Source organism: Vulpes lagopus, chromosome 16 (assembly GCF_018345385.1).
Source record: "Vulpes lagopus strain Blue_001 chromosome 16, ASM1834538v1, whole genome shotgun sequence".
NCBI lineage: Eukaryota > Metazoa > Chordata > Mammalia > Carnivora > Canidae > Vulpes > Vulpes lagopus.
In genome coordinates, this window is record NC_054839.1 from 44,547,954 (window position 1) to 44,568,138 (window position 20,185).

At 40.3% G+C, this 20,185-nt stretch overlaps 1 protein-coding gene across 1 annotated transcript; it reads left to right on the forward strand.

The window, feature by feature from the left end:
- Positions 1 to 13,370: 13,370 nt before the first annotated feature.
- Positions 13,371 to 19,708, forward strand: PCDH20 (protocadherin 20). Its single transcript, XM_041730889.1, has 2 exons — positions 13,371 to 13,508; positions 14,655 to 19,708. Exons 1-2 carry the CDS (start codon positions 13,371 to 13,373, stop codon positions 17,379 to 17,381), a joined length of 2,865 nt encoding a protein of 954 aa, XP_041586823.1. The 3' UTR covers positions 17,382 to 19,708.
- Positions 19,709 to 20,185: the final 477 nt, after the last annotated feature.

Below are 20,185 nucleotides of genomic sequence, written 5' to 3' on the forward strand. Positions count from 1 at the left end.
GTCAGCAGTGAGTTCACATTTCTGCAATGCATATCATCTCAAATTAAAAATAAAAGTCTCAAATTCTGCTGTAATATAAAATGGCTCTACCAGGATATATAATATTTTTGTCATGTGAAATATCTGTATCTTGACTGAAACATCCCAGTTTCTGACTTACTAATGATACTTTTGATTTTTAGAAACAATATATTTTTTCTATTACACAAAGGAAATATAAGCCAGAGAAAAGAGAGAAGTAGGAGAGGGTAGAAAGACAATAGTGGAGACTAATAGACACTTCAGTACAAAAGGATTCTTCCGTAATGCTCCGATGATAGCTTTATATATCAAGATTTGGGACTGAAGACTACTTGAACACTGAGAGTGAAAAAAGATTTTTTTTTTTTTTTGCTACAGAAATTTAAGCTCTTTATAGACATACTTTTAGTTAATCTGCACAACATCAGAGAAAGGTATTATTTCCTGTACTTTGCAGATAAGAAAAATATACCATAGACCACAGGCAGAATAAAAGAGAGTCTCTCCTTACCCAGAGGCATTTACTCTACTGGGGAAGCAACTCTAAGTTTTCATTTTCATTCAGTTGTTCATTTATTGCTCTCCCTCATGTTTTAAACTAGAGCCAAAAATGAAAAGAACAGTTTATCAAAGCAAAGAAAAAAAGGAAATATTTTCCTTGGAGGAGCAAAGTATATTTACATTATTGTCATTTTGCTGAACTCTGGGGAAGAATTTATTGACCAAGGAAAAGAACAAATGGATTAGCAGATCTCATGGGACCAACCATCTCTGGATGCTAGGAGGTCCATCTAGCAGAGACGAGAATGAGAATATGACATTGCCTATATTGAATTTGGAAAGAAAGAATTTCAAATTGCTTCACTAAACAAAGTTAGCCACACATTACATTTTAACTCGTAAGGGAATACTAATTACACTGTGTATGCTCACATTGGAGTACTACATAATACGTACTATAGTCAAAGTACGTTAATGTTAATACACAATATTATGTTCATTAAAATTAAATAAATAGTGCTATGCAAGTACTGTATAACCAGACAGAGTTTCCTGTGTTTAGAAATTTATTATCTGTGCTGCTAGTGAAACTTGAAGACATTTTAGAATATCTAATAAATAATTAAAATCTAAAAGTTTAGCGTTTTTAGCCATTTGAAAATTATTAGTTAAACATTAACTATTTGTGTTACCATGATACTATACAGAGCTTATTATTTAGTTGGGCAAATACAAGCCAAGTCAAAGCAAATAAGAAATTTACCAAGCATTTGAAAGAAAAAAATGGCACCGTGACCTCTATTGTTTAATGAAGTCTATAAAGCAATAATAAAAACTACCCATTTCCCCCCCAAAATTAAAACATAAAAGAAATTTTCTATGTTCTCAAATTATTACCATTCTAGTAAAAACAATAATAAATGCTATTTGGAACTATCACACTGGAAATAAATAAATCTTTATGTTATCTAGTAATGATATCACTGTAGACAAATAAGTACCCTAATACACTACAGGTGCTATTACAAACTACCAAAAAATTCTTGAGATATATTTACTGAAACATACCAGAAAACCTTAATTTTACACCCCATTTAAAACACATATCCAATATTTAGTAACGTAGTAGACAATCATAAATGTCTGCAAAGTTGTGGATGCTTCATTGAAAAGATATTTATATGCAATGCTGAAATAAGTAAAATGTTTATATCCACATGGCAAACCTATATGAGTAAATTTTATTCTGTCCAAAAATGATATAGAATATGTGAACACCTGCAAAATGATCATAACTTATTCCAGAAATCTAATTATAATAAAACTCCTAGGAATCAAAATTGACATGGATGAAGGCACCAAAAAAGTTGAATGAAAAAGGTTCCATATGCTGGACTGTGAAAAATAAGCATATTTTGAAAAAGCTAAGCAGACAGTATAGGGCTTTTTAATTGGTGAAAAAGATATAAAAACAGCAATAATTATGTGGTATCGAAAATAAAAAGGATCATGGTCTAACTTGGGTGAAAATGAAGGATGGGAAGGAGAGAGAAAGGAGTGAATGGTATAACCTTTATAGCCAGCATTGATTGAACCTTACTCTGTGCCAGGACCGTGACAGGCTTTAAAAGCATTCTCTCATTTAAATATGAACCACTAGTAGATAAGTGCTCTCAGTCCTGTTTTACAAGACAAAGTACATGGGGGTCAGAGAGTGCAGATTCTGGGGCACACTGCCTCATTTCCAATCTCAGCTCCTTCATTACTGGCTGCGTGATCTGGGGCAAATCCCTGAGCCTCTTTATACCTCATATTAAAACATCCACAGTTAACAGTCCCTGGATATATGATTGTCATGAAGCTTAAATGCTTTACCATGGATAGTGTTCCTGTGACAGTGCATGGCAAGTGGCAAGTGTTGATAATTTTCAACCTTTTTTATCAAATGGAAAAAACTGACTCTTCAAAATTGTAAGTAAAACTCTAGGATACATCACCAGTAACTTGTAGAATGGGGAAGCCAGGTCTGTATGACGGCAAAGCCTAGGCTCATAGGCACAATGTGGGCCCTTTGCCCCGACCTACAGGCTACCATGAAATGCCCTTCCATACCTTGGCAATAGGAAATACACCCTCTTCCTGATCACAGAATCAGAGCAGAAGCATAAAACTGCTCTCCAGTGAAAACAAAATGGTCCCGGTCATCAAACTTGCTGTCATACCCTGAGAAAGGTATTTATTTGGGTTTTTTTTTTGTTTATTTTTGTCTTTTTTTTTTTTTTTAATAAAGCATGTGTTCATCAGCAGAGAGACCAACCAGCTTTGGAAACAATAAAAGGAGTATCCCAGAGAAAGTGTGCATTGAAGAGCGGTAACTGGAACTGAAGCAAATGGCTGTGAGAATCCCATTTCCATTGGCTGCATAGTCCTAGACTCAGCCGGCTATGAATTAACATTTGACTCACTTTATAGTTTGATTCTCCTAGTTCTTTTGCTTCCCACTTAGATCTGTCTTCAGAAAAGAATACACTGACCATGCCACAGAAGTGTAAGTCTTTGTAACAGTTATATTTTCATTGCACATTGAGTTTCTGCACCAATCTTGTACATATGGTTCACTTAAGTTGGCCCTATATTTCATTATCTAAACCACAGTAGTTTAGAGTGAAAGAAGGTACTTTTTTATCAATGCCCTAAAACAATAGGCTAAAAGGGACTTAGGAAATTGGGACATATAGCTAAGTCAATATAAGTTAAGCATTAGATTTTAAAATACTCCATCTCCTCTCCTTCCCAAAATTAGATTTTCAGCCTGTGCAACTATGTAGCATACCAATATATAGTGCCCCAGTTAAGGTATACTTGGAAGGTTTTTAATATGGCTGTGTGGGGGTGCCTGGCTGGCTCAGTCAGTAGAGCATGCAACTCTTGATCTTGGGGTTGTAAATTCAAGCCCCATGTTGGGTATAGAGATTACTTAAAAATAAAAGAAAAAAATCTTTAAATGTGGCCGTGTGATCTTGGATAACATATATAAATCTTTAAACTCTACTGTCCCTATTTTAAATTGGAGACAATAATTCCCATCTGATAGGGCTGTTGTGAGAATTTATGTACAACACACACATATGTACACATAAATACACATATAAATATGTGTGTGTCTATATATGTGAATATGTAGATACAGTCAACCCTTGAATAACATGGAATTGAACTGCATAGATACACTTATACGCGGATTTTTTCAATAAACAGCTACAGTATAGTGTAAATGTATTTTCTCTTCCTTATGATTTTCTTAATAAAATTTTAGATCCTCTAGCTGACTTTATTGTAAGAATACAGTATATAATACATATATGAAATATGTGTTCATTGATTTTTTTATGCTTATTGGTAAGGTCATTAGTAGTTAAGTTTGAGGGGAGTCAAAAGTTATACATGGATTTTCAATTGCATGGGTGGAGGGGGTCAGCCCCTGACCCCTGTGTTGATCCAGAGTCAACTGTATATCTTAGTTCAGTGAATGCTCAAAAACTGATGGCTGTTATTATTTCCTTACCACTCTAATTCAACTCTCTGAGGCCCCTTGTGAGGTAGGTTGCAGACTTTTCTCAGGCGACAATGCTCTGCACTGCTGCGTGATTTCTTTTTTTTTTTTAAGATTTTATTTATTTATTCATGAGAGACATACAGAGAGAGAGGCAGAGGAAGAAGCAGGCTCCATGCAGGGAGCCTGATGTGGGACTCGATCCCAGAACCGCAGATCATGCCTGAGCCAAAGGCAGACACCCAACTGCTGAGCCACCCAGGCATTCCCTGCTGTGTGATTTCTTATACTTCAGTATCTGCTATGTTCCAGGAATGGTTAGCTCTGTATGTATTGATAGGGTGAAAACAAAACTATGCCTCTCAGTTTTGCCTTCTCTCAACAAATGACAAGAGTAGTTGTTGGTTTCACAATATTTATAAAGTAAATATTCATAAATCGGTAAACAGTACGTTTATAAGCATGGATATTTCTGTTCTGTGCTAAAGGTACCCCCCATGTTACATTATTTGACCTAGAACAGGCCATTTTGAATGAAAAGGAGTATCCTTAGGGAGGGACTTCAGTGTCACCTGGGAGAAAGCTTTTTTCAACTGTAGATGACTTCTGGTAACAGGAGAAGTTTTGGATGTATAGAATTTGGGGACTTTAGGAGTGGCATCAGGAAGGCTAGATATAGAAAGAGATGACTAGAATTATAATGGGAGGGTTCCCCAGTGAGTGACTAGAAGGAAATAGAATCTTTGGTGAAACCTATAGTTAAATGGTGAGAAGAGGAAATCCAACAAAGTCAATAGAGGTCAGAGGTATTAGATATGAAACATACTTAAGTGTAGTGTCACAGAGTTGGGAAAAGTGGACTATGAACATGTAAAGTCAAGGAAAGTGGGCTATAAATACACAAAGGCAATGACAATAAAAAGGGTCTAGCACCTTCTATGTTGTTTTTACTGTCCTTCAGCATCTGACGATGTCTAAGGATATGCTGCCTAATTGCCAAAATCTACTGGAGAGAAAAATATAAAGGTGACTCAAGATAGCTAATATTTTTTTATTAACAGTAAGTAGAAGTGAAAACCTATCCTTTTACAAAAAAAAAAAATTCACTGCTGCTTTGATTGCAGTATTAAGAAGTTAAATGTAGACTGTGGTATAACACCACAGATAGCCAGACTGGCCGTGATGTAGATTCCAAGGATCTGCTCATGTCTAGCCTAGAAGAACCTCGCTTTCATATATACAGTTATGTGGAAATGGCACCTGGACTCAATCTTGATCCAGAAATAACAAAAAAATGCTAAAATATTCATGCACACAGCTAACAAGTCTATCTTATGTTTTTTTCAGCTTTATGACTTGTATAGGTTGTGTGTCAAATGCTGATCATTACTTAATCCTTTAACAAGCTCTGACAGGACTCTAATAGATTTGGGTGTTTTTTTAATGTATTGAAATATGGAGGTGGAAATATTCTTTTTGTTTCAAGAAAGTACATCATAGATTTCCACATGTAAAGTAAAAAAAGAAATTGCTTCTATAGAGAATATATGTCATGCTTATGGCACATTCAAGACATTCTTAATCCTTTCCATTTAGAGAAAAATATCATATAAAAAGTTTGCTTCCCACACAAATCAATTTTTTTTCTTTTTATCCTTTTTATCTTTCTAGCTTTCTTTTCCCCTTTGTCCATGAGTGTTAAGTTGCACAAAATCTAAATTCTGGGTAATGACAAATATTAATCTAGTAATAGTCACCTTATCTACATTTATCTCATTTTAAACCCTAAAGGCACGTAGAAATATTTAAAATAAAGTTAATAAAACAATTTTGTCATTAAAAGTTTATTTATCCATAAAGAGAGAAAAAACTATACTTATTAATATTGTATTTTAAATCAAGTTAGTACCAACTTGACAGGATTTAAATGTTACCTAATATTAAGAATTAGGTAGCCTTTAGAATATTTATTATTTCATTATCAATAAGCATTATTACTTTCACCAAATAAATGTCTCATTGGTGGGCGCCTGGGTGGCTGAATTGGGTAAGAGCCTGCCTTAGGCTCAGGTCATGATCCCATAGTCCTGGGATCCAGCTCCACATTGAGCCCCACATTGGGCTCCCTGCTCAGCAGGGAGTCTGGTTCTCCCTCTCCTGCTTCCTCTGCTCACTTTCTCTCTCTGTCAAATAAATAAATAAAAAATCTTTTTTAAAAAAGTCTTATTGGCATATAACTTCAGACCATTAATGACTTCCTTTTCTTGATAATCAAAATAAAGAAGAAACTATGCATCATTTCATAAATATGACATTTACATTTTGTCAATAATTGTCCAATTTTCCTACAAGTTTGGTATTTTTTAATGATCCTGTTGGTATCACATTCTATGCATTGTTTATAACGTGCACATATTCAATACTCAATATGTGTGCTTATTTCAGTGAATATACAGGAGAAAGATTCACCAACCTTAAAATAAACTACCTCAAATTTTTCTTGTTCAGTCCTAGCTTGGCCACTTCCCAGCTGTGTAACCTCAGGCAACCTACTTACCCTCTGAAATTCTCAGATTCTTTATCTTTAAAATGGGGTCATTATTAACTTGCAGGGTCCTTGTGAACATCAGAGCTAATGCTCACCATGCACCTGGCAAAAGTTAGATGCTCAGTAATTGGTAGATGTTAGCAGTAAGTGAAATTGAGGTCAGCAATCCCTACCCTCTCCCTAAAAAGATAATCCAGAAAGCAGCAGCTAGTGATCATAGTTCTGCACCATGAAAATGTTGACTTTCTACGTCACTGAAAAAGCCTTTCATTGGCCCTGCAATACTAGCTCAGTGCTTTCATATACCACACACCCTGGGATCAGAGCCGTCATGCAGGTTTTAACAATCCTACCTTAGATTCAAAGAATCAGATAAAAAGAGATGTTGTAAAGCCAGGCTAAAGATCTGTCGATCTGTGTAAAAACATTACCTGAGCACAAATTTTCATGAAGCTTTTCCAAATGTAACACTTCAGCCTACAAGTGAAGAACTGGTATCTGAAGAACACGGGGCATGGGATCAGTGCCCTAAAATAAAACGTAAAATGATTTCTCTCCTTCAATGGATTTGTTCTGCCCCTGACCTAATTTCTATGGTAATTTATAGGGCTTATGATTAGTTTATCCTCTCACAGCCCATACCTCTCCCTTCTTTCTAGTCTCCCAGGGTCTGACTCCGGGAAGTAAGGCACACTGTCATCGATAAACTGCATTCACTGAACTGTTCATTATTCAGCCACTGCTGATCCACTTTGTGGATTTTCCACGCCTTTCATTTTGTCTCCTCCTCAATCCTACTACCTTTCTTTTGATGATTTCACTGCTCATTATCACCTCTACCAGAAGTGAGAAGAAAGAATGTGAAATTTAAATGAGTTGGAAATGACTTTTAAAATTTATTTTGAGGATAAGGAGAGAAAGTTGAAAATGTGAGCTAAAATTAGGCCTGGGGTTTTCTGATGACTTTGCCTAGCTATACTTATCCCTGTTAAAGTGAGGCTAATTAAGTTCTGAAAATAAAAGAACTGCTCTACCCTACTAACTGTTCTACCCTACTCTACCCTTCCTATTGGAATATGTGGGGAAAGAGGAGAAATGCAAGATCCATTTACACCCAGTTTTCTAAAACAAAAAAGAAAGTATCAGTATAGTCTAATGCTTACAAAAGTCACATAAATTGCACAGTTCAGTGTTAAATGTTTTAGAAGACAAGTTTGTATTATACTAAATTATCTTATTTGCATCCTTTTGTACAAGTAGTATAAATAGTATATTTATTTACTAAAGTAATTATACAGCTTTTTTTAGCAAAAGAACCAATATGCTAATTTCCTATTAGCTGCACAATTAATCTCTGAGCTGTGTAGGAAAAATGCAAGTAGGCTTTTTTTTTTTTTAAGTTTAATATACTTGAACAACAATTTACCTAAATTAAAGCCCCCCCTCTCCCAGCCACTCTTTTTCATCAATTTTTCCAGGGGTTTTAGTTACCCATGGGCAGCTGTAGTCTAGAAGCAGATGATCTTCCTTCTGACATGTTGTCAGAAGGTCAATGGTAGCCTGATGCTGGGTCACAGTCCCCGTGCCATTCTGTTCACCCCTCACTCCACCTGATTGTGTAGGTGTCTTATCATCTCACGTCATCACAACTAGGGTGAGTACAGAATGGTAAGATGTTCTGAGAGAGAGAGAGAAAGGCCATATTCACATAACTTTTATTACAGTATATTGTTAAAATTGTTCTACTTTATTGTTATCATTGTTAATCTTTATCGTACCTAACTTCTAAATTAAGCTTTATCAAAGGTACATATGTATAGGAAAAACAGCGCTCAGTATGATGTATGGCTTCAGGCATCCCCTGAAGGTCTTGGAACATAAGCCCTGCAAATAAGGGGGAGCTACTGCAGTATTGTTTCTTACACATATTTGTAAATTGGAAAAATAATATAAAATAACTGACTAGTACATATGGCAATGTTTAATATCAAGGCTTTTGGAAGTCAAGGGTGGTAAGAAAATAACTGTTCTTTTTCTAAGTTATCCTCTAACATCAGATCCAATCCTGAGGCCAAAATCTACTATTCCAAGAAATAGGAGTATTTTTAAGATTTGAATTAGTTATGCACCACTTATCTTGCTTTAAACTAATGTATAAAATGAGGGTTAGCTGGGCAATCCATAAAATTACTTAGAACTTGTCAGGACTTTCAAGTACACAGAATAAATCTACACACAAAATGTATTCTAAGTCTACAAGTTGTAAGAGTGAAGCTAGTCAAACACAGAAGAGTTTGTGTTTCTGTATATATATCTGTTTAGAACATAGTAACTGACTAAAGAAGTTCTTACTTCAAAAAGGCATTATATAGCAAATCTATGCCTCCAATGTTTTTCCTACTGTATTTGAGTGATTAATGTTTGTTGGCTTGAAATACATCTAAATGTATATCGGCCCTAGATCCGTCTATTCAGATGAGAAGGGTGTACCAGAACAGAAAGAATGTGAGCTTTGGAGGCCACAGATATTGATACGCATGTAACTTAGGTCTGTAAAATTGAAATAATGATACCTACATTGTAAAATTGTTATGAACAGTAAGCAAATAGACATGTAAAACACCCAGTAGCATGTTTAAAACACTCAATAAATGGTCAATTTTATTATTTTTCAAATATTGCATTGGTTTTATAAATGTGATCAGCTCTCAGTCTTGATTGTTGGATCAGAAAAGGAATGTGTGTGTGTGTGTATAAACATACATTCCATACACACATATTATGTAAAAGAATATATGTATAAAATATTGTATACACATGCATATTTAATTACCTATTTATAATTATTTTATATTATACTGAATTTTTATGTCTTATATTTTATACTATTTATATTTATGCATATATAATGTACATCATATATACATACATCTAAGTCATCTAAAAGGACTGCTAATTTCATATATTAACAAGCAGAAATGGAATAATCTTAAGGTCATATTATAAATTTATACCTATTCTCAATCTTGAATTAATTAGAGCATTTATAGAACTATGGTTCAAAATAGGTTTAAATATCTGTGTATATATTTAAAATACTTTAAATAGTTCAATATAAAAGCTACCTGGAAAACATAGTTACCTCAAATATTTTTAAAGTTTTAGGGTATATTTGATAAATGTACAAAGTTTGAAGATGATATCCTGTGGACACTTACAAGCATGCTCGCACTTCATAAAGAGATAAGACTACAAGGAGAGAACCTTGCAGTAAATGAGAATTATTATTAACCTTCAGGGATGTCATGCAGAAAATAATTATCTGACCTGTGTATAATTATTCAGTGTCTGTTAATGACAGATATTAGGGAAGCTATTTAATGCATATAAGTCCTTGTAGAGTGTAGGGGTGTATTTACGGGAAATTTGAAACAGGTGTGATTTCTTACCTAAAGTCACACAGTATCCTAGCAATACCCCAGAAAACCCAAAGAATCCAAATTTTCTCACTCTGCTCAGTGTACCATCTACTTTTATCAAATTGTTTTCCTTTTCTATAGGAAAAATAGGCTTGGGAGGTATATAATCTAACTATTCTTCTAGATCAATTTTTATAAAACACCTGGGAAGCAAGCCCAGTGCAGTTGAGACATCTGAGAAGTTCATAAGTATTATTTTCAAGGGAGGAATAGAACAGAAGCTCTCCAGGTCATCTTTAGAAAGAACTATGTGACACCAGATGGCAGGTCACAGGGCTGGCATCATAAGGAACAAGAGTTTGGGAATGTTTTCACTGTAGCCAGGATGAAGGTATGGGAGAAAAAAGAAGGGTATTTGGTCTGGGTTTTTTTTTTTCCCTGAGGCCAAATTACAGTGTAACCCTGCATGAAACCTCTGCTTAGATCTTCAAAAAGGAAAGATAATAACAAGTACCTCAGTTAACAGTTTGAATTGTGACCTGAAGGTTTTACCTCAAATTGTCCCAAGGTCTTCCAGTTTTGATGACAAACTTCCATCCAGGGACTTTGCAATCACAAAGCGATGGGAGTTATTATTGTCATTCTAAGCATTATCTCCAGAATGTTTAACTTCTGCGTTTCAACTTACATTATATTTCATATGACCATGCTTTTTAGAAACACTCTAGAAATATTATATTATTACTAAATTCTATGTATTACAGAATACATAGATTTAGTTTCTTGCCTACTTCATGAAGCGGAAGAGGAACACTTACCTTTTCACAGAAACCAGCTGGATATGGTCAAAAGACCAAAACTCTGCTGGGATGTGGGATGGGGACACTTGAAAATGGTACATCTGTGCCCAAAGTATCCACTGCAAATTAGAGAAAGAAAGAGCGCAAGAGTCCAGGGAGAATTAAAGGTTGTCCTCAAAATAATTACAAAGAGGTGATGTCACTTCAATTGGATCGTCTTCGTAAACTACAGCTCCTGTGTAGTGTCATTGTAAGCAAAGGACAAATTAGGAAGAGAGATTTTATATCTTCACCAAAATAAAAGGTGAGTGATTTTAACTTACTGGAGAGGACATGAACTCTGAGGGGGATATACAGTGTAGCACTGTTGCTGTTTGTAGAGATGTAAATTTAATTCAGACAGTGGGGGGCACCTGGGTGGCTCAGCGGTTGAGCATCTGCCTTTGGCTCAGGGCATGATCCCGGGGTCCTGGGATCAAGTCCCACATTGGGCTCCCAGCATGGAGCCTGCTTCTCCCTCTGCCTGTGTCTCTGCCTCCCTCTCTGTGTCTCTCAAGAATAAATAAATAAAATCTTTATATATAAAAAAATTCAGACAGTGGGCCCCACTTGCATGTATTCTGACTGCTGACTTACTGCCTGCCTCTGGCCATGTGCCCCAAACTTCCAGAAGCTGTGGGTATTGTGTGAAGACACAAATTAAACACATTTTAGAAGGAGCTTGATACTGATTTTTGGAGTCAGATATGTTTCAACTACAGATCCCTCGGTAAACATTTACCAATTATGGTAAAAGTTCAGCTGTAGGGCAGAGTCAGCGGCTGAAGAAGAAGAGATGTACCTGTGCTTGATCACTTCCCGGACTGTGCTTTATCAGCTGTAGAATGGCTTCACACCCACGTGTACATGTTGCTGTGTGTGTTCACCTCTTCGCAGCCCTCCAATTTCACTGTAAAAGAGCTTAAAGGAGTTAATTTTATAAATCAGATCCATGTCATAAGCTAGATACGTATAATAGGGAATTTTGCTTGTGGACTCCGCGAACGGTCCCATTCGTGCAATAAGAAACAGTTACACAGACCGAGTGTTCTGATGTAGGGTGTTGTCCATTGCAGGACTCTGTGTCTCTAGAATCAACAGAGATGAAGAGATAATAGGAAGGAGCTAAACAATTGGTTCCCCACCCCGCCCCAATTCATATTCTAGTTAGTATACGGTAGACTAGGAAAATTAAAGTGGTTCCTATGGAAAGCACAGGATGTCAGATCCTTCTCTGACCCAAGAGAAAGATTTTTCTATTCTGGGCCCAGCCACTAAATATTCAGTGGGGAGGATTTTTTTTTTTTTTTTTTTTTTTATGTTCAGGGCAGTGCAGAGGCTATGTGGAAGCCCAGGCATGAAGAGAAATGTCTACTCAGGGAAAAGGTCAGTGGCCTTTTCCATTATTTATATGGCACCCCACAGATCAAAAAGTGTTCCACAGACTTAATGTATTGGAGTCTCTCCCCAGCCCTGATTTTATAAATGAGGAAACAGCTCTGGTGGCAATGTAGTGTGACAGTCTGAGGAAATAATCTCGGCATTTTTTTTTTTTTTGCACCACACCCCTTCAGGGTTCCTTTCGAAAGGGCCACTTTTCCCAGGAAGAAAAAAAAAGGGGGAGATAATTTGAAAAGTAACGATTTTTTCTTTCCTACCTAAGGCTTCAGGCCCACCCCCCTCAGAGAAGTCGGTGCAACCTGCGGGGCCGGCAGAACTCCTCGGGTCGGTCTCCACACAGTTGCTTCCACGCCGCCGCCGCCGCCGGGCTCCCTCCCGGGGCCGGAAGGCACGACCCGCCTCTCAGGTGCAGACCACGAGGCCGAGACACCCAGAACCCCCCGCGCGCTCTGCCGCCGCCGCCAGCGAGGGCGCGGGACGGGAGCACGTCGAGGCCCTCACCGACGCCCGCCGCGGCGCTCCAGCTGCCTTTTGGGCTCAAACCACCTTCAAAGAGAGTTTTAAGTCCCTTCCCTCCGCAGAGGAGCGCGCATTCCCCCGCCCCCGCCCCCGCCCCTTCCCTGTGCAAACCCCGCTCGGTTGCAAGTGTCTCCGAAGAGCTGGTGGCGAAGCGAAGCGTTTTGGGGATCGCGCCTGCGGCTGCTCGGTGGCGCCCACGTCCCCCCTCTCTCCTCCCTCTCTCCTCCCTCTCTCCAGCCGATCTACGTGCAGGCTTCTTTATTGATGCTAATCCTCCCTCCCGCGCCCGCAACCTGTGGACTCGGGCTGGGACCGGCGAGGCTGGTGGGCGCGCGCGCCGCGGGGCCCGGGCCGGGTGGCGCCTCCCGCGGCGTCCGCCCAAGCCGGCGCCCTCCGGCCCCGCGCCCTTTCCGCACCCCCCGCCCCCCCCCCACGCCCGTTAGCCCCCGTCCTTAATTGACGAGCCGGTGACTATTGGCTGAAGTTCCCCGAGCGATTTGCATGAACAGAGAGGGAGTGTCTTGTGCCGCCCTCCGGTCAGGAGCGCGCCGACCGCAGCCGCCCTGGGAATGCGCGGCCGAGGGAACGCGCGCTGCTCGCGGGCCCCGGCTCTGAGCTGGCGCCCGGCGACCCGGCACCCGCGCCTGGATATGGGGCGTCTAAGTCGTCCCAGGAGCAGCAGCAGCAGCAGCCGCAGCCACCTGCCGGTAAGGGTTGGGGTCCGGGAGCCCTGCAGCCCCCCGCCCGGTTGCGGCGGTGCCGCGCGCGAGGCAGCTTTTGCAAAAAAAAAAAAAAAAAAAAAAAAAACCCAAAAAAACAAAAAAACAAAAAAAAAACCTCTCCCCGGAATCCAAACTTCACGCGAAGGCTGGAAGGGAGGGAAAAGGAGTTTTGGGGGGTGAGGTGTCTTTCTTTATCTTAGCACGAGATTGGCAAAGCCCTTGGGTCGGGAGAGTAAGTTTCCGAAATTGAAATGCAGGCAGATGAGGTTGGGGATGGTGGGGGGGGGGGGGGGGGGGGGCTCGATCCCCTGGAGATGCCGGGGCGCGGGGATTCTTTCTTGCTGTCGGCACCTGCCCGGACTGGCCGCTGTAATGGACAAATTGTTTTTGCGTTGAGCATCTTCAGCGTCTACTTCTGGTCCCTCGGAGGCCGGGTGGGGGGGTGGTTAGTGAGGGCTTGATAAGAGGTGGAGATCCAGATCCTTCCGATTTGACACTAGAGGAGAGCCAAAATGAAAATCACTTCTCTGACCTGAAGTGTTTATTTAATTGGGGGGGTGGGGGGTGGGCTGGTTTGGAAGGGAAAGCACCTCTACGTTTTCCATATTATTATTACTATTACCGATGTTGTTGTTTGCTGCTGCTGCTGCTGCTGCTGCTGCTGCGGGGGGTCTCGTATTCGGGGGTGCGACCCACGTCGCGTTCCGGAGACCTCGGTGGGAAGTCAGTTGATGAATTGCCGACCCGGGCTCCCCAGCAGCCCCCCCCCCTCCGTGGCCTCCCGGGTGGCTTCCCCGCGGCGTGGCGCAGTCCCGGAGCTGGGGGCCCTCCAGCCTTGGCGTGTGTCTCCAGGGATGCTCTCTGGCTCGGGAGGGGGTGATGGAGCGGGGTGGGGGGAGAGGGCAGGCTGGAAAGGGAACAGAAAATGTAAGTTTGGGCGACAGTGTTGCCCCTTACACTTCTGCCTTGCAGCAAGTTTCCTCCTCCTCGTCCCTCTCCGACTGCAGGCGTTGCCCTTGGTAACGGGGATGGGGGCAAATACGACGACCCCGCCGCGCGGGGTTCGGACCCCAGCCCCCGTGTCCCCGCGCGTCTGTAACGAGCCTTCTCCCCCCACCCCCCTCCTTGCAGCATCTGTTCCTGCTCTTCCTCTTCGTGGGACCCTTCAGCTGCCTCGCGAGTTACAGCCGGGCCACGGAGCTTCTGTACAGCCTGAACGAGGGCCTGCCGGCGGGGGTGCTCATCGGCAGCCTGGCCGAGGACCTGCGGCTGGTGCCCCGCGCGCCCGGGAGGCAGGACCAGCTGTCGCAGCTGCCCGAGCGCGCGGTCGCCGAGCGCAACCCCCCTCTCTCCTTCAGCCTGGCCTCCCGGGGACTGAGCGGCCAGTACGTGACCCTAGACAACCGCTCCGGGGAGCTGCACACTTCTGCCCAGGAGATCGACCGGGAGGCCCTGTGTCTTGAAGGAGGTGGGGGAGCTGCCTGGGGCGGCAGCATTTCCATCTCCTCCTCCCCTTCCTCGGACTCTTGTCTTTTGCTTTTGGATGTACTGGTCCTGCCTCAGGAATACTTTAGGTTTGTCAAGGTGAAGATCGCCATCCGGGACGTCAATGACAACGCCCCGCAGTTCCCCGTTTCCCAGATCTCTGTCTGGGTCCCGGAAAATGCACCTGTAAACACCCGGCTCGCCATAGAGCATCCTGCCATGGACCCAGATATAGGCACTAATGGGGTGCAGACCTACCGCTTACTGGACTACCATCGCATGTTCACCCTGGATGTGGAGGAGAACGAGAATGGGGAGCGCACTCCCTACCTCATTGTCATGGGAGTATTGGACAGGGAGACCCAGGACCAGTACGTCAGCATCATCATAGCAGAGGATGGTGGGTCTCCACCACTGTTGGGCAGCGCCACCCTCACCATTGGCATAACTGACATTAATGACAATTGCCCTCTCTTCGCTGACTCACAAATCAATGTCACTGTGTTTGGGAATGCTACAGTGGGCACACCGGTCGCAGCTGTCCAGGCTGTGGATAGAGACTTGGGAACCAATGCTCAGATCACCTACTCTTACAGCCAGAAAGTTCCACAAGCGTCCAAGGATTTATTCCATCTGGATGAAACCACCGGAGTCATTAAACTTTTCAGTAAGATTGGGGGAAGTGTTCTGCAAACTCACAAGCTCACCATCCTTGCTAATGGACCGGGCTGCATCCCTGCTGTGACCACAGCCCTGGTGACCATTATCAAAGTTATTTTCAGACCACCTGAAATTGTTCCTCGTTATATAGCAAATGAGGTAGATGGTATTGTTTACCTGAAAGAACTAGAACCCATTAACACTCCAATTGCGTTCTTCACCATAAGAGATCCAGAAGGTAAATACAAGGTGAACTGCTACCTGGACGGTGAAGGACCATTTAGGTTATCACCCTACAAACCATACAATAATGAGTATTTGCTGGAAACCACAAAACTAATGGACTATGAGCTACAGCAGTTCTATGAAATAGCTGTGGTGGCCTGGAACTCTGAGGGATTTCATGTCAAAAAAATTATTAAAGTGCAACTTTTAGATGACAATGACAATGCTCCTGTTTTCCTTCAACCCTTGCTGGAACTAACTATTGAAGAAAATAATGCACCCAATGCCTTTTTGACTAAGCTGTATGCGACAGATGCTGACAGTGGAGAGAGAGGCCAAGTTTCATATTTCCTGGGACCTGATGCCCCATCATATTTTTCCTTAGACAGTGTCACAGGAATTCTGACAGTTTCCACTCAGCTGGACCGAGAAGAGAAAGAAAAGTACAGGTACACAGTCAGAGCTGTTGACTCTGGAAAGCCACCCAGGGAATCAGTAGCCACTGTGGCTCTCACAGTGTTGGATAAAAATGACAACAGCCCTCGGTTTATCAACAAGGACTTCAGCTTTTTCGTGCCAGAAAACTTTCCAGGGTATGGTGAGATTGGGGTAATTAGTGTAACAGATGCCGATGCCGGACGAAACGGATGGGTTGCCCTCTCGGTGGTGAACCAGAGTGATATTTTTGTCATAGACACAGGAAAGGGCATGCTGAGAGCCAAAGTCTCTTTGGACAGAGAGCAGCAAAGCTCCTATACTTTGTGGGTCGAAGCTGTTGACGGGGGTGAGCCTGCCCTCTCTTCGACTGCAAAAATCACAATTCTGCTTCTTGATATCAATGACAACCCTCCTCTTGTTTTATTTCCTCAGTCTAACATGTCCTACCTGTTGGTACTGCCTTCTACACTTCCCGGCTCCCCAGTTACAGAGGTCTATGCTGTTGACAAAGACACAGGCATGAATGCTGTCATAGCTTACAGCATCATTGGAAGAAGAGGTCCTCGGCCGGAGTCCTTTAGGATTGACCCTAAAACCGGCAACATTACTTTGGAAGAGGCGCTGCTGCAGACAGACTATGGACTCCATCGTTTACTAGTGAAAGTGAGCGATCATGGGTATCCCGAACCTCTCCATTCCACAGTCATGGTGAACCTGTTTGTCAATGACACTGTCAGTAATGAGAGCTACATCGAGAGTCTTTTAAGAAAGGAACCAGAAATTAACATAGAGGAGAAAGAACCACAGATCTCAATAGAACCAACCCATAGGAAAATCGAGTCTGGGTCCTGTGTGCCCACCCTCGTAGCTCTGTCTGTAATAAGCTTGGGTTCTATCACACTCGTAACAGGGATGGGCATATACATCTGTTTAAGGAGGGGGAAAAAGCACCACAGGGAAGACGAAAATTTGGAAGTACAAATTCCACTCAAAGGAAAAATTGACTTGCATATGAGAGAGAGGAAACCAATGGCTATTTCTAATATTTGATATTTTCTTGTGGAATAACACAGAGCTGTTTTAACTGGCTTTGGGTAGTCTTCGTCACCTAAACAAGCGTGTGTAGATGACAGTTCCAATGAAGAACAACTAATTTATAACTTGTACTATATTGTAAATAAGCTGTTTACAGGTTTTTAAATTCGAAATCAGAGGTTATAAAATGTGTACAGCATTTTTTAATGAAAATTAGTACTAACAGCTATAGAACTGTTATAAATATATATATATATATATTTAAAAAAAAAAAGCTTGGACATGATTTGCAGCTTTCATTCACCAAGCAGATTGATAGAACCTGGGAATAAGGTAAGAAATGGTACATTGCTTTTTTTTTTTTTTTGTCGAAAAAGTCCTTTAACCACAAGAGGGCATCAGCTGCTCCTTTGCAGGGAACTGTTTTGAGGTATTGTACAGGACAGTTGTTGTACATGAAATTAATGAAAGAGTATATTTTAAATATATTGTTTTTAACATTTAAGAAATATGAAATTGAAATAAATTGAATTTCACTGCACTTCAATGTATGATATTGCAAGAAAGGAAATGTGTCCGTAAGCAGAATGTTTATTACCTCACCAGTACATCATGTATAGTTTGAAAGAGAAAGCATTACCAAGAAGCGCAGTTTCTTTTTAGCAAGGGTGAAGGCATTGCCATGTGTTAAAGATTTGACCTGCTGAAGAGTCTTTCACTTTCTGTGTACTCAAATTGCTTTCTGTTCCCTGTACTACTGCACTTGCTATTATTACAGGGGAAATGTGTATATTCTCCTTTACAGACATTGTAACTGGAAATTGTGTCCAAGGAAAACAGCCAGGAGCAAAGAAATGTTTCAATCCTTAGTTGCTTCCTAGGTGTTCACGACATTTTGGTGCTTTGACAACTTGTCAGTAGTACTTTCTACTTGGGTTATATTTTAGGTTTTCATGTGCTTGAACTCATTTATCACAGGAGAAAATAAAAATCATGTTAAAGCAGAATTATTCTAGAAGCTAGTGTGTACATCACCGGTTGTTTTAGTTGAGCCCTTTATAGAAAAGTTATACTTCTCTTTTTGTTGTTGTTTAGGTTTGTTGGCTACCATTTCTGGCTTCCTTTCTTTGGCTTTGGATTAGGTCCAAGAGTTTATTTGTAAGCCCAGCAGCAGATTTCTTTGATAACTTCGCTTTTACTGAATCCTTTGCAATGAAGCAAGCTGGTTCCTTAGTGATTGATCTCTTTCACTTCATTGTGTGAGCTGGGAATTTTATTTTATATGAGAGCTATAGCAAAATATCTGTATACACAAGGAATGTGTTTAGCTTAAACTGGATCATTCTACTTTTTGGCATCATGTGTCTGTACTGTACCAAACGTGTTTATATGTCTGCAAATTAAAGGTATATATTTTCATAATTTCTTTCTCATTTTTACCATCTTATATTTGGACATGGGCTTGTTCTTTCACTGAAGTGCCTGCTATTGGCATTTGTTTGCTTCTAGAGGTAAATGTGGGTAAAGTGCAAATATTCTGTTTGCTAAAGTTTATATTAAACTAATTCATTACTCAATTAAACATTGGGTAAATCATTTTATATGTGTGTAGATATAGACATATATATATATATAAAATAGTATGCCTCTATGTTTGACAGGAGTTCATATGAAAATTTATACCCATGCATGTCCACACGCATATTAATTTTTGGTCTAGTATCAACTATAGACATTCGCTTTACTACATACTTATAACCAATCCTTTGTTAGCTGTGTTACAATGGCTTTCAATACATTTTTAAAATACATTGCAAAAAAAATTGAATGCAAACACCCAAGACCTTTTGAATTCGTATTATTAACTCATTTCTCTTGTTTTCTTCGGTTTGACAATTTGAATAAATAAAACAAACATAGGAAGCTGTACTGTTTATTACAAAAAGGAATTATATTTTTATTGGAAATTCCTTTTGTATAAGAGGCACCTGAGCTAAGAAACTAAGATCATTTAACCCCCAAAACTTTTCATTCATAATTGATGTATGGCAGTGGAGGAAACCATCCTCTACCAGTCATCTTTGTATCTTATTTCTCTTTTTTAAAGGAAGGAACTACATATTAAATAAGTAGCACCATTAAGGTAAAAAAATCCTCTTAAGGGCAGTGATTTCACCATTAGTAAAAGTAACAAAATATTCTATTTATTTCTAAATTTGAAGAAAGTTCACGTGTCTCGGGGTAGAGCCTTCGTCTCTAGCATGAGAAATGCCTGTAACGTTAATAAAAAGACATATCTCTGAATAACTTCTTGTGCCAGGATTTCCTTTACAAAAACATCTCATTCACATTAAAAGCATTTATAACAAGGAAAGTTAAAGTAAATTAAGCTCAAAGATAAAAGCCCCTTTTTACTAACACCTTGTGCTAGAACAGTTGCCAAAATGTATGCTAATCATGTCAATGTTGTTAGTTGAGCTGGCACAAAAATAAATGTTCCATTCATTAAAAGCCCTAATATCCATTTAACAGTTTGAGAACCAGTGAATCCTCTTTGCCCAATTTAATGAAGAAGAGATTGCTCTGATCTGCACTGCCAAAGCCATTCTTATACTACAGAGAAAATTGTTCATTAATTTGGATTGGGAAATTTAAAAGCAACATAGCAATTTCAGCTATAGGGGAAAAAACAATTTACATTACTTGAGTCTTCAGAGTAGATTCCCTGACCCTATTAAAAAAAAAAAAAGTTTTCTCTGCAGTTCTGCTTCTATCAATGGTGGTTTAAAGGGGGGGAAATGGTCCTTCTTTTAAAACAA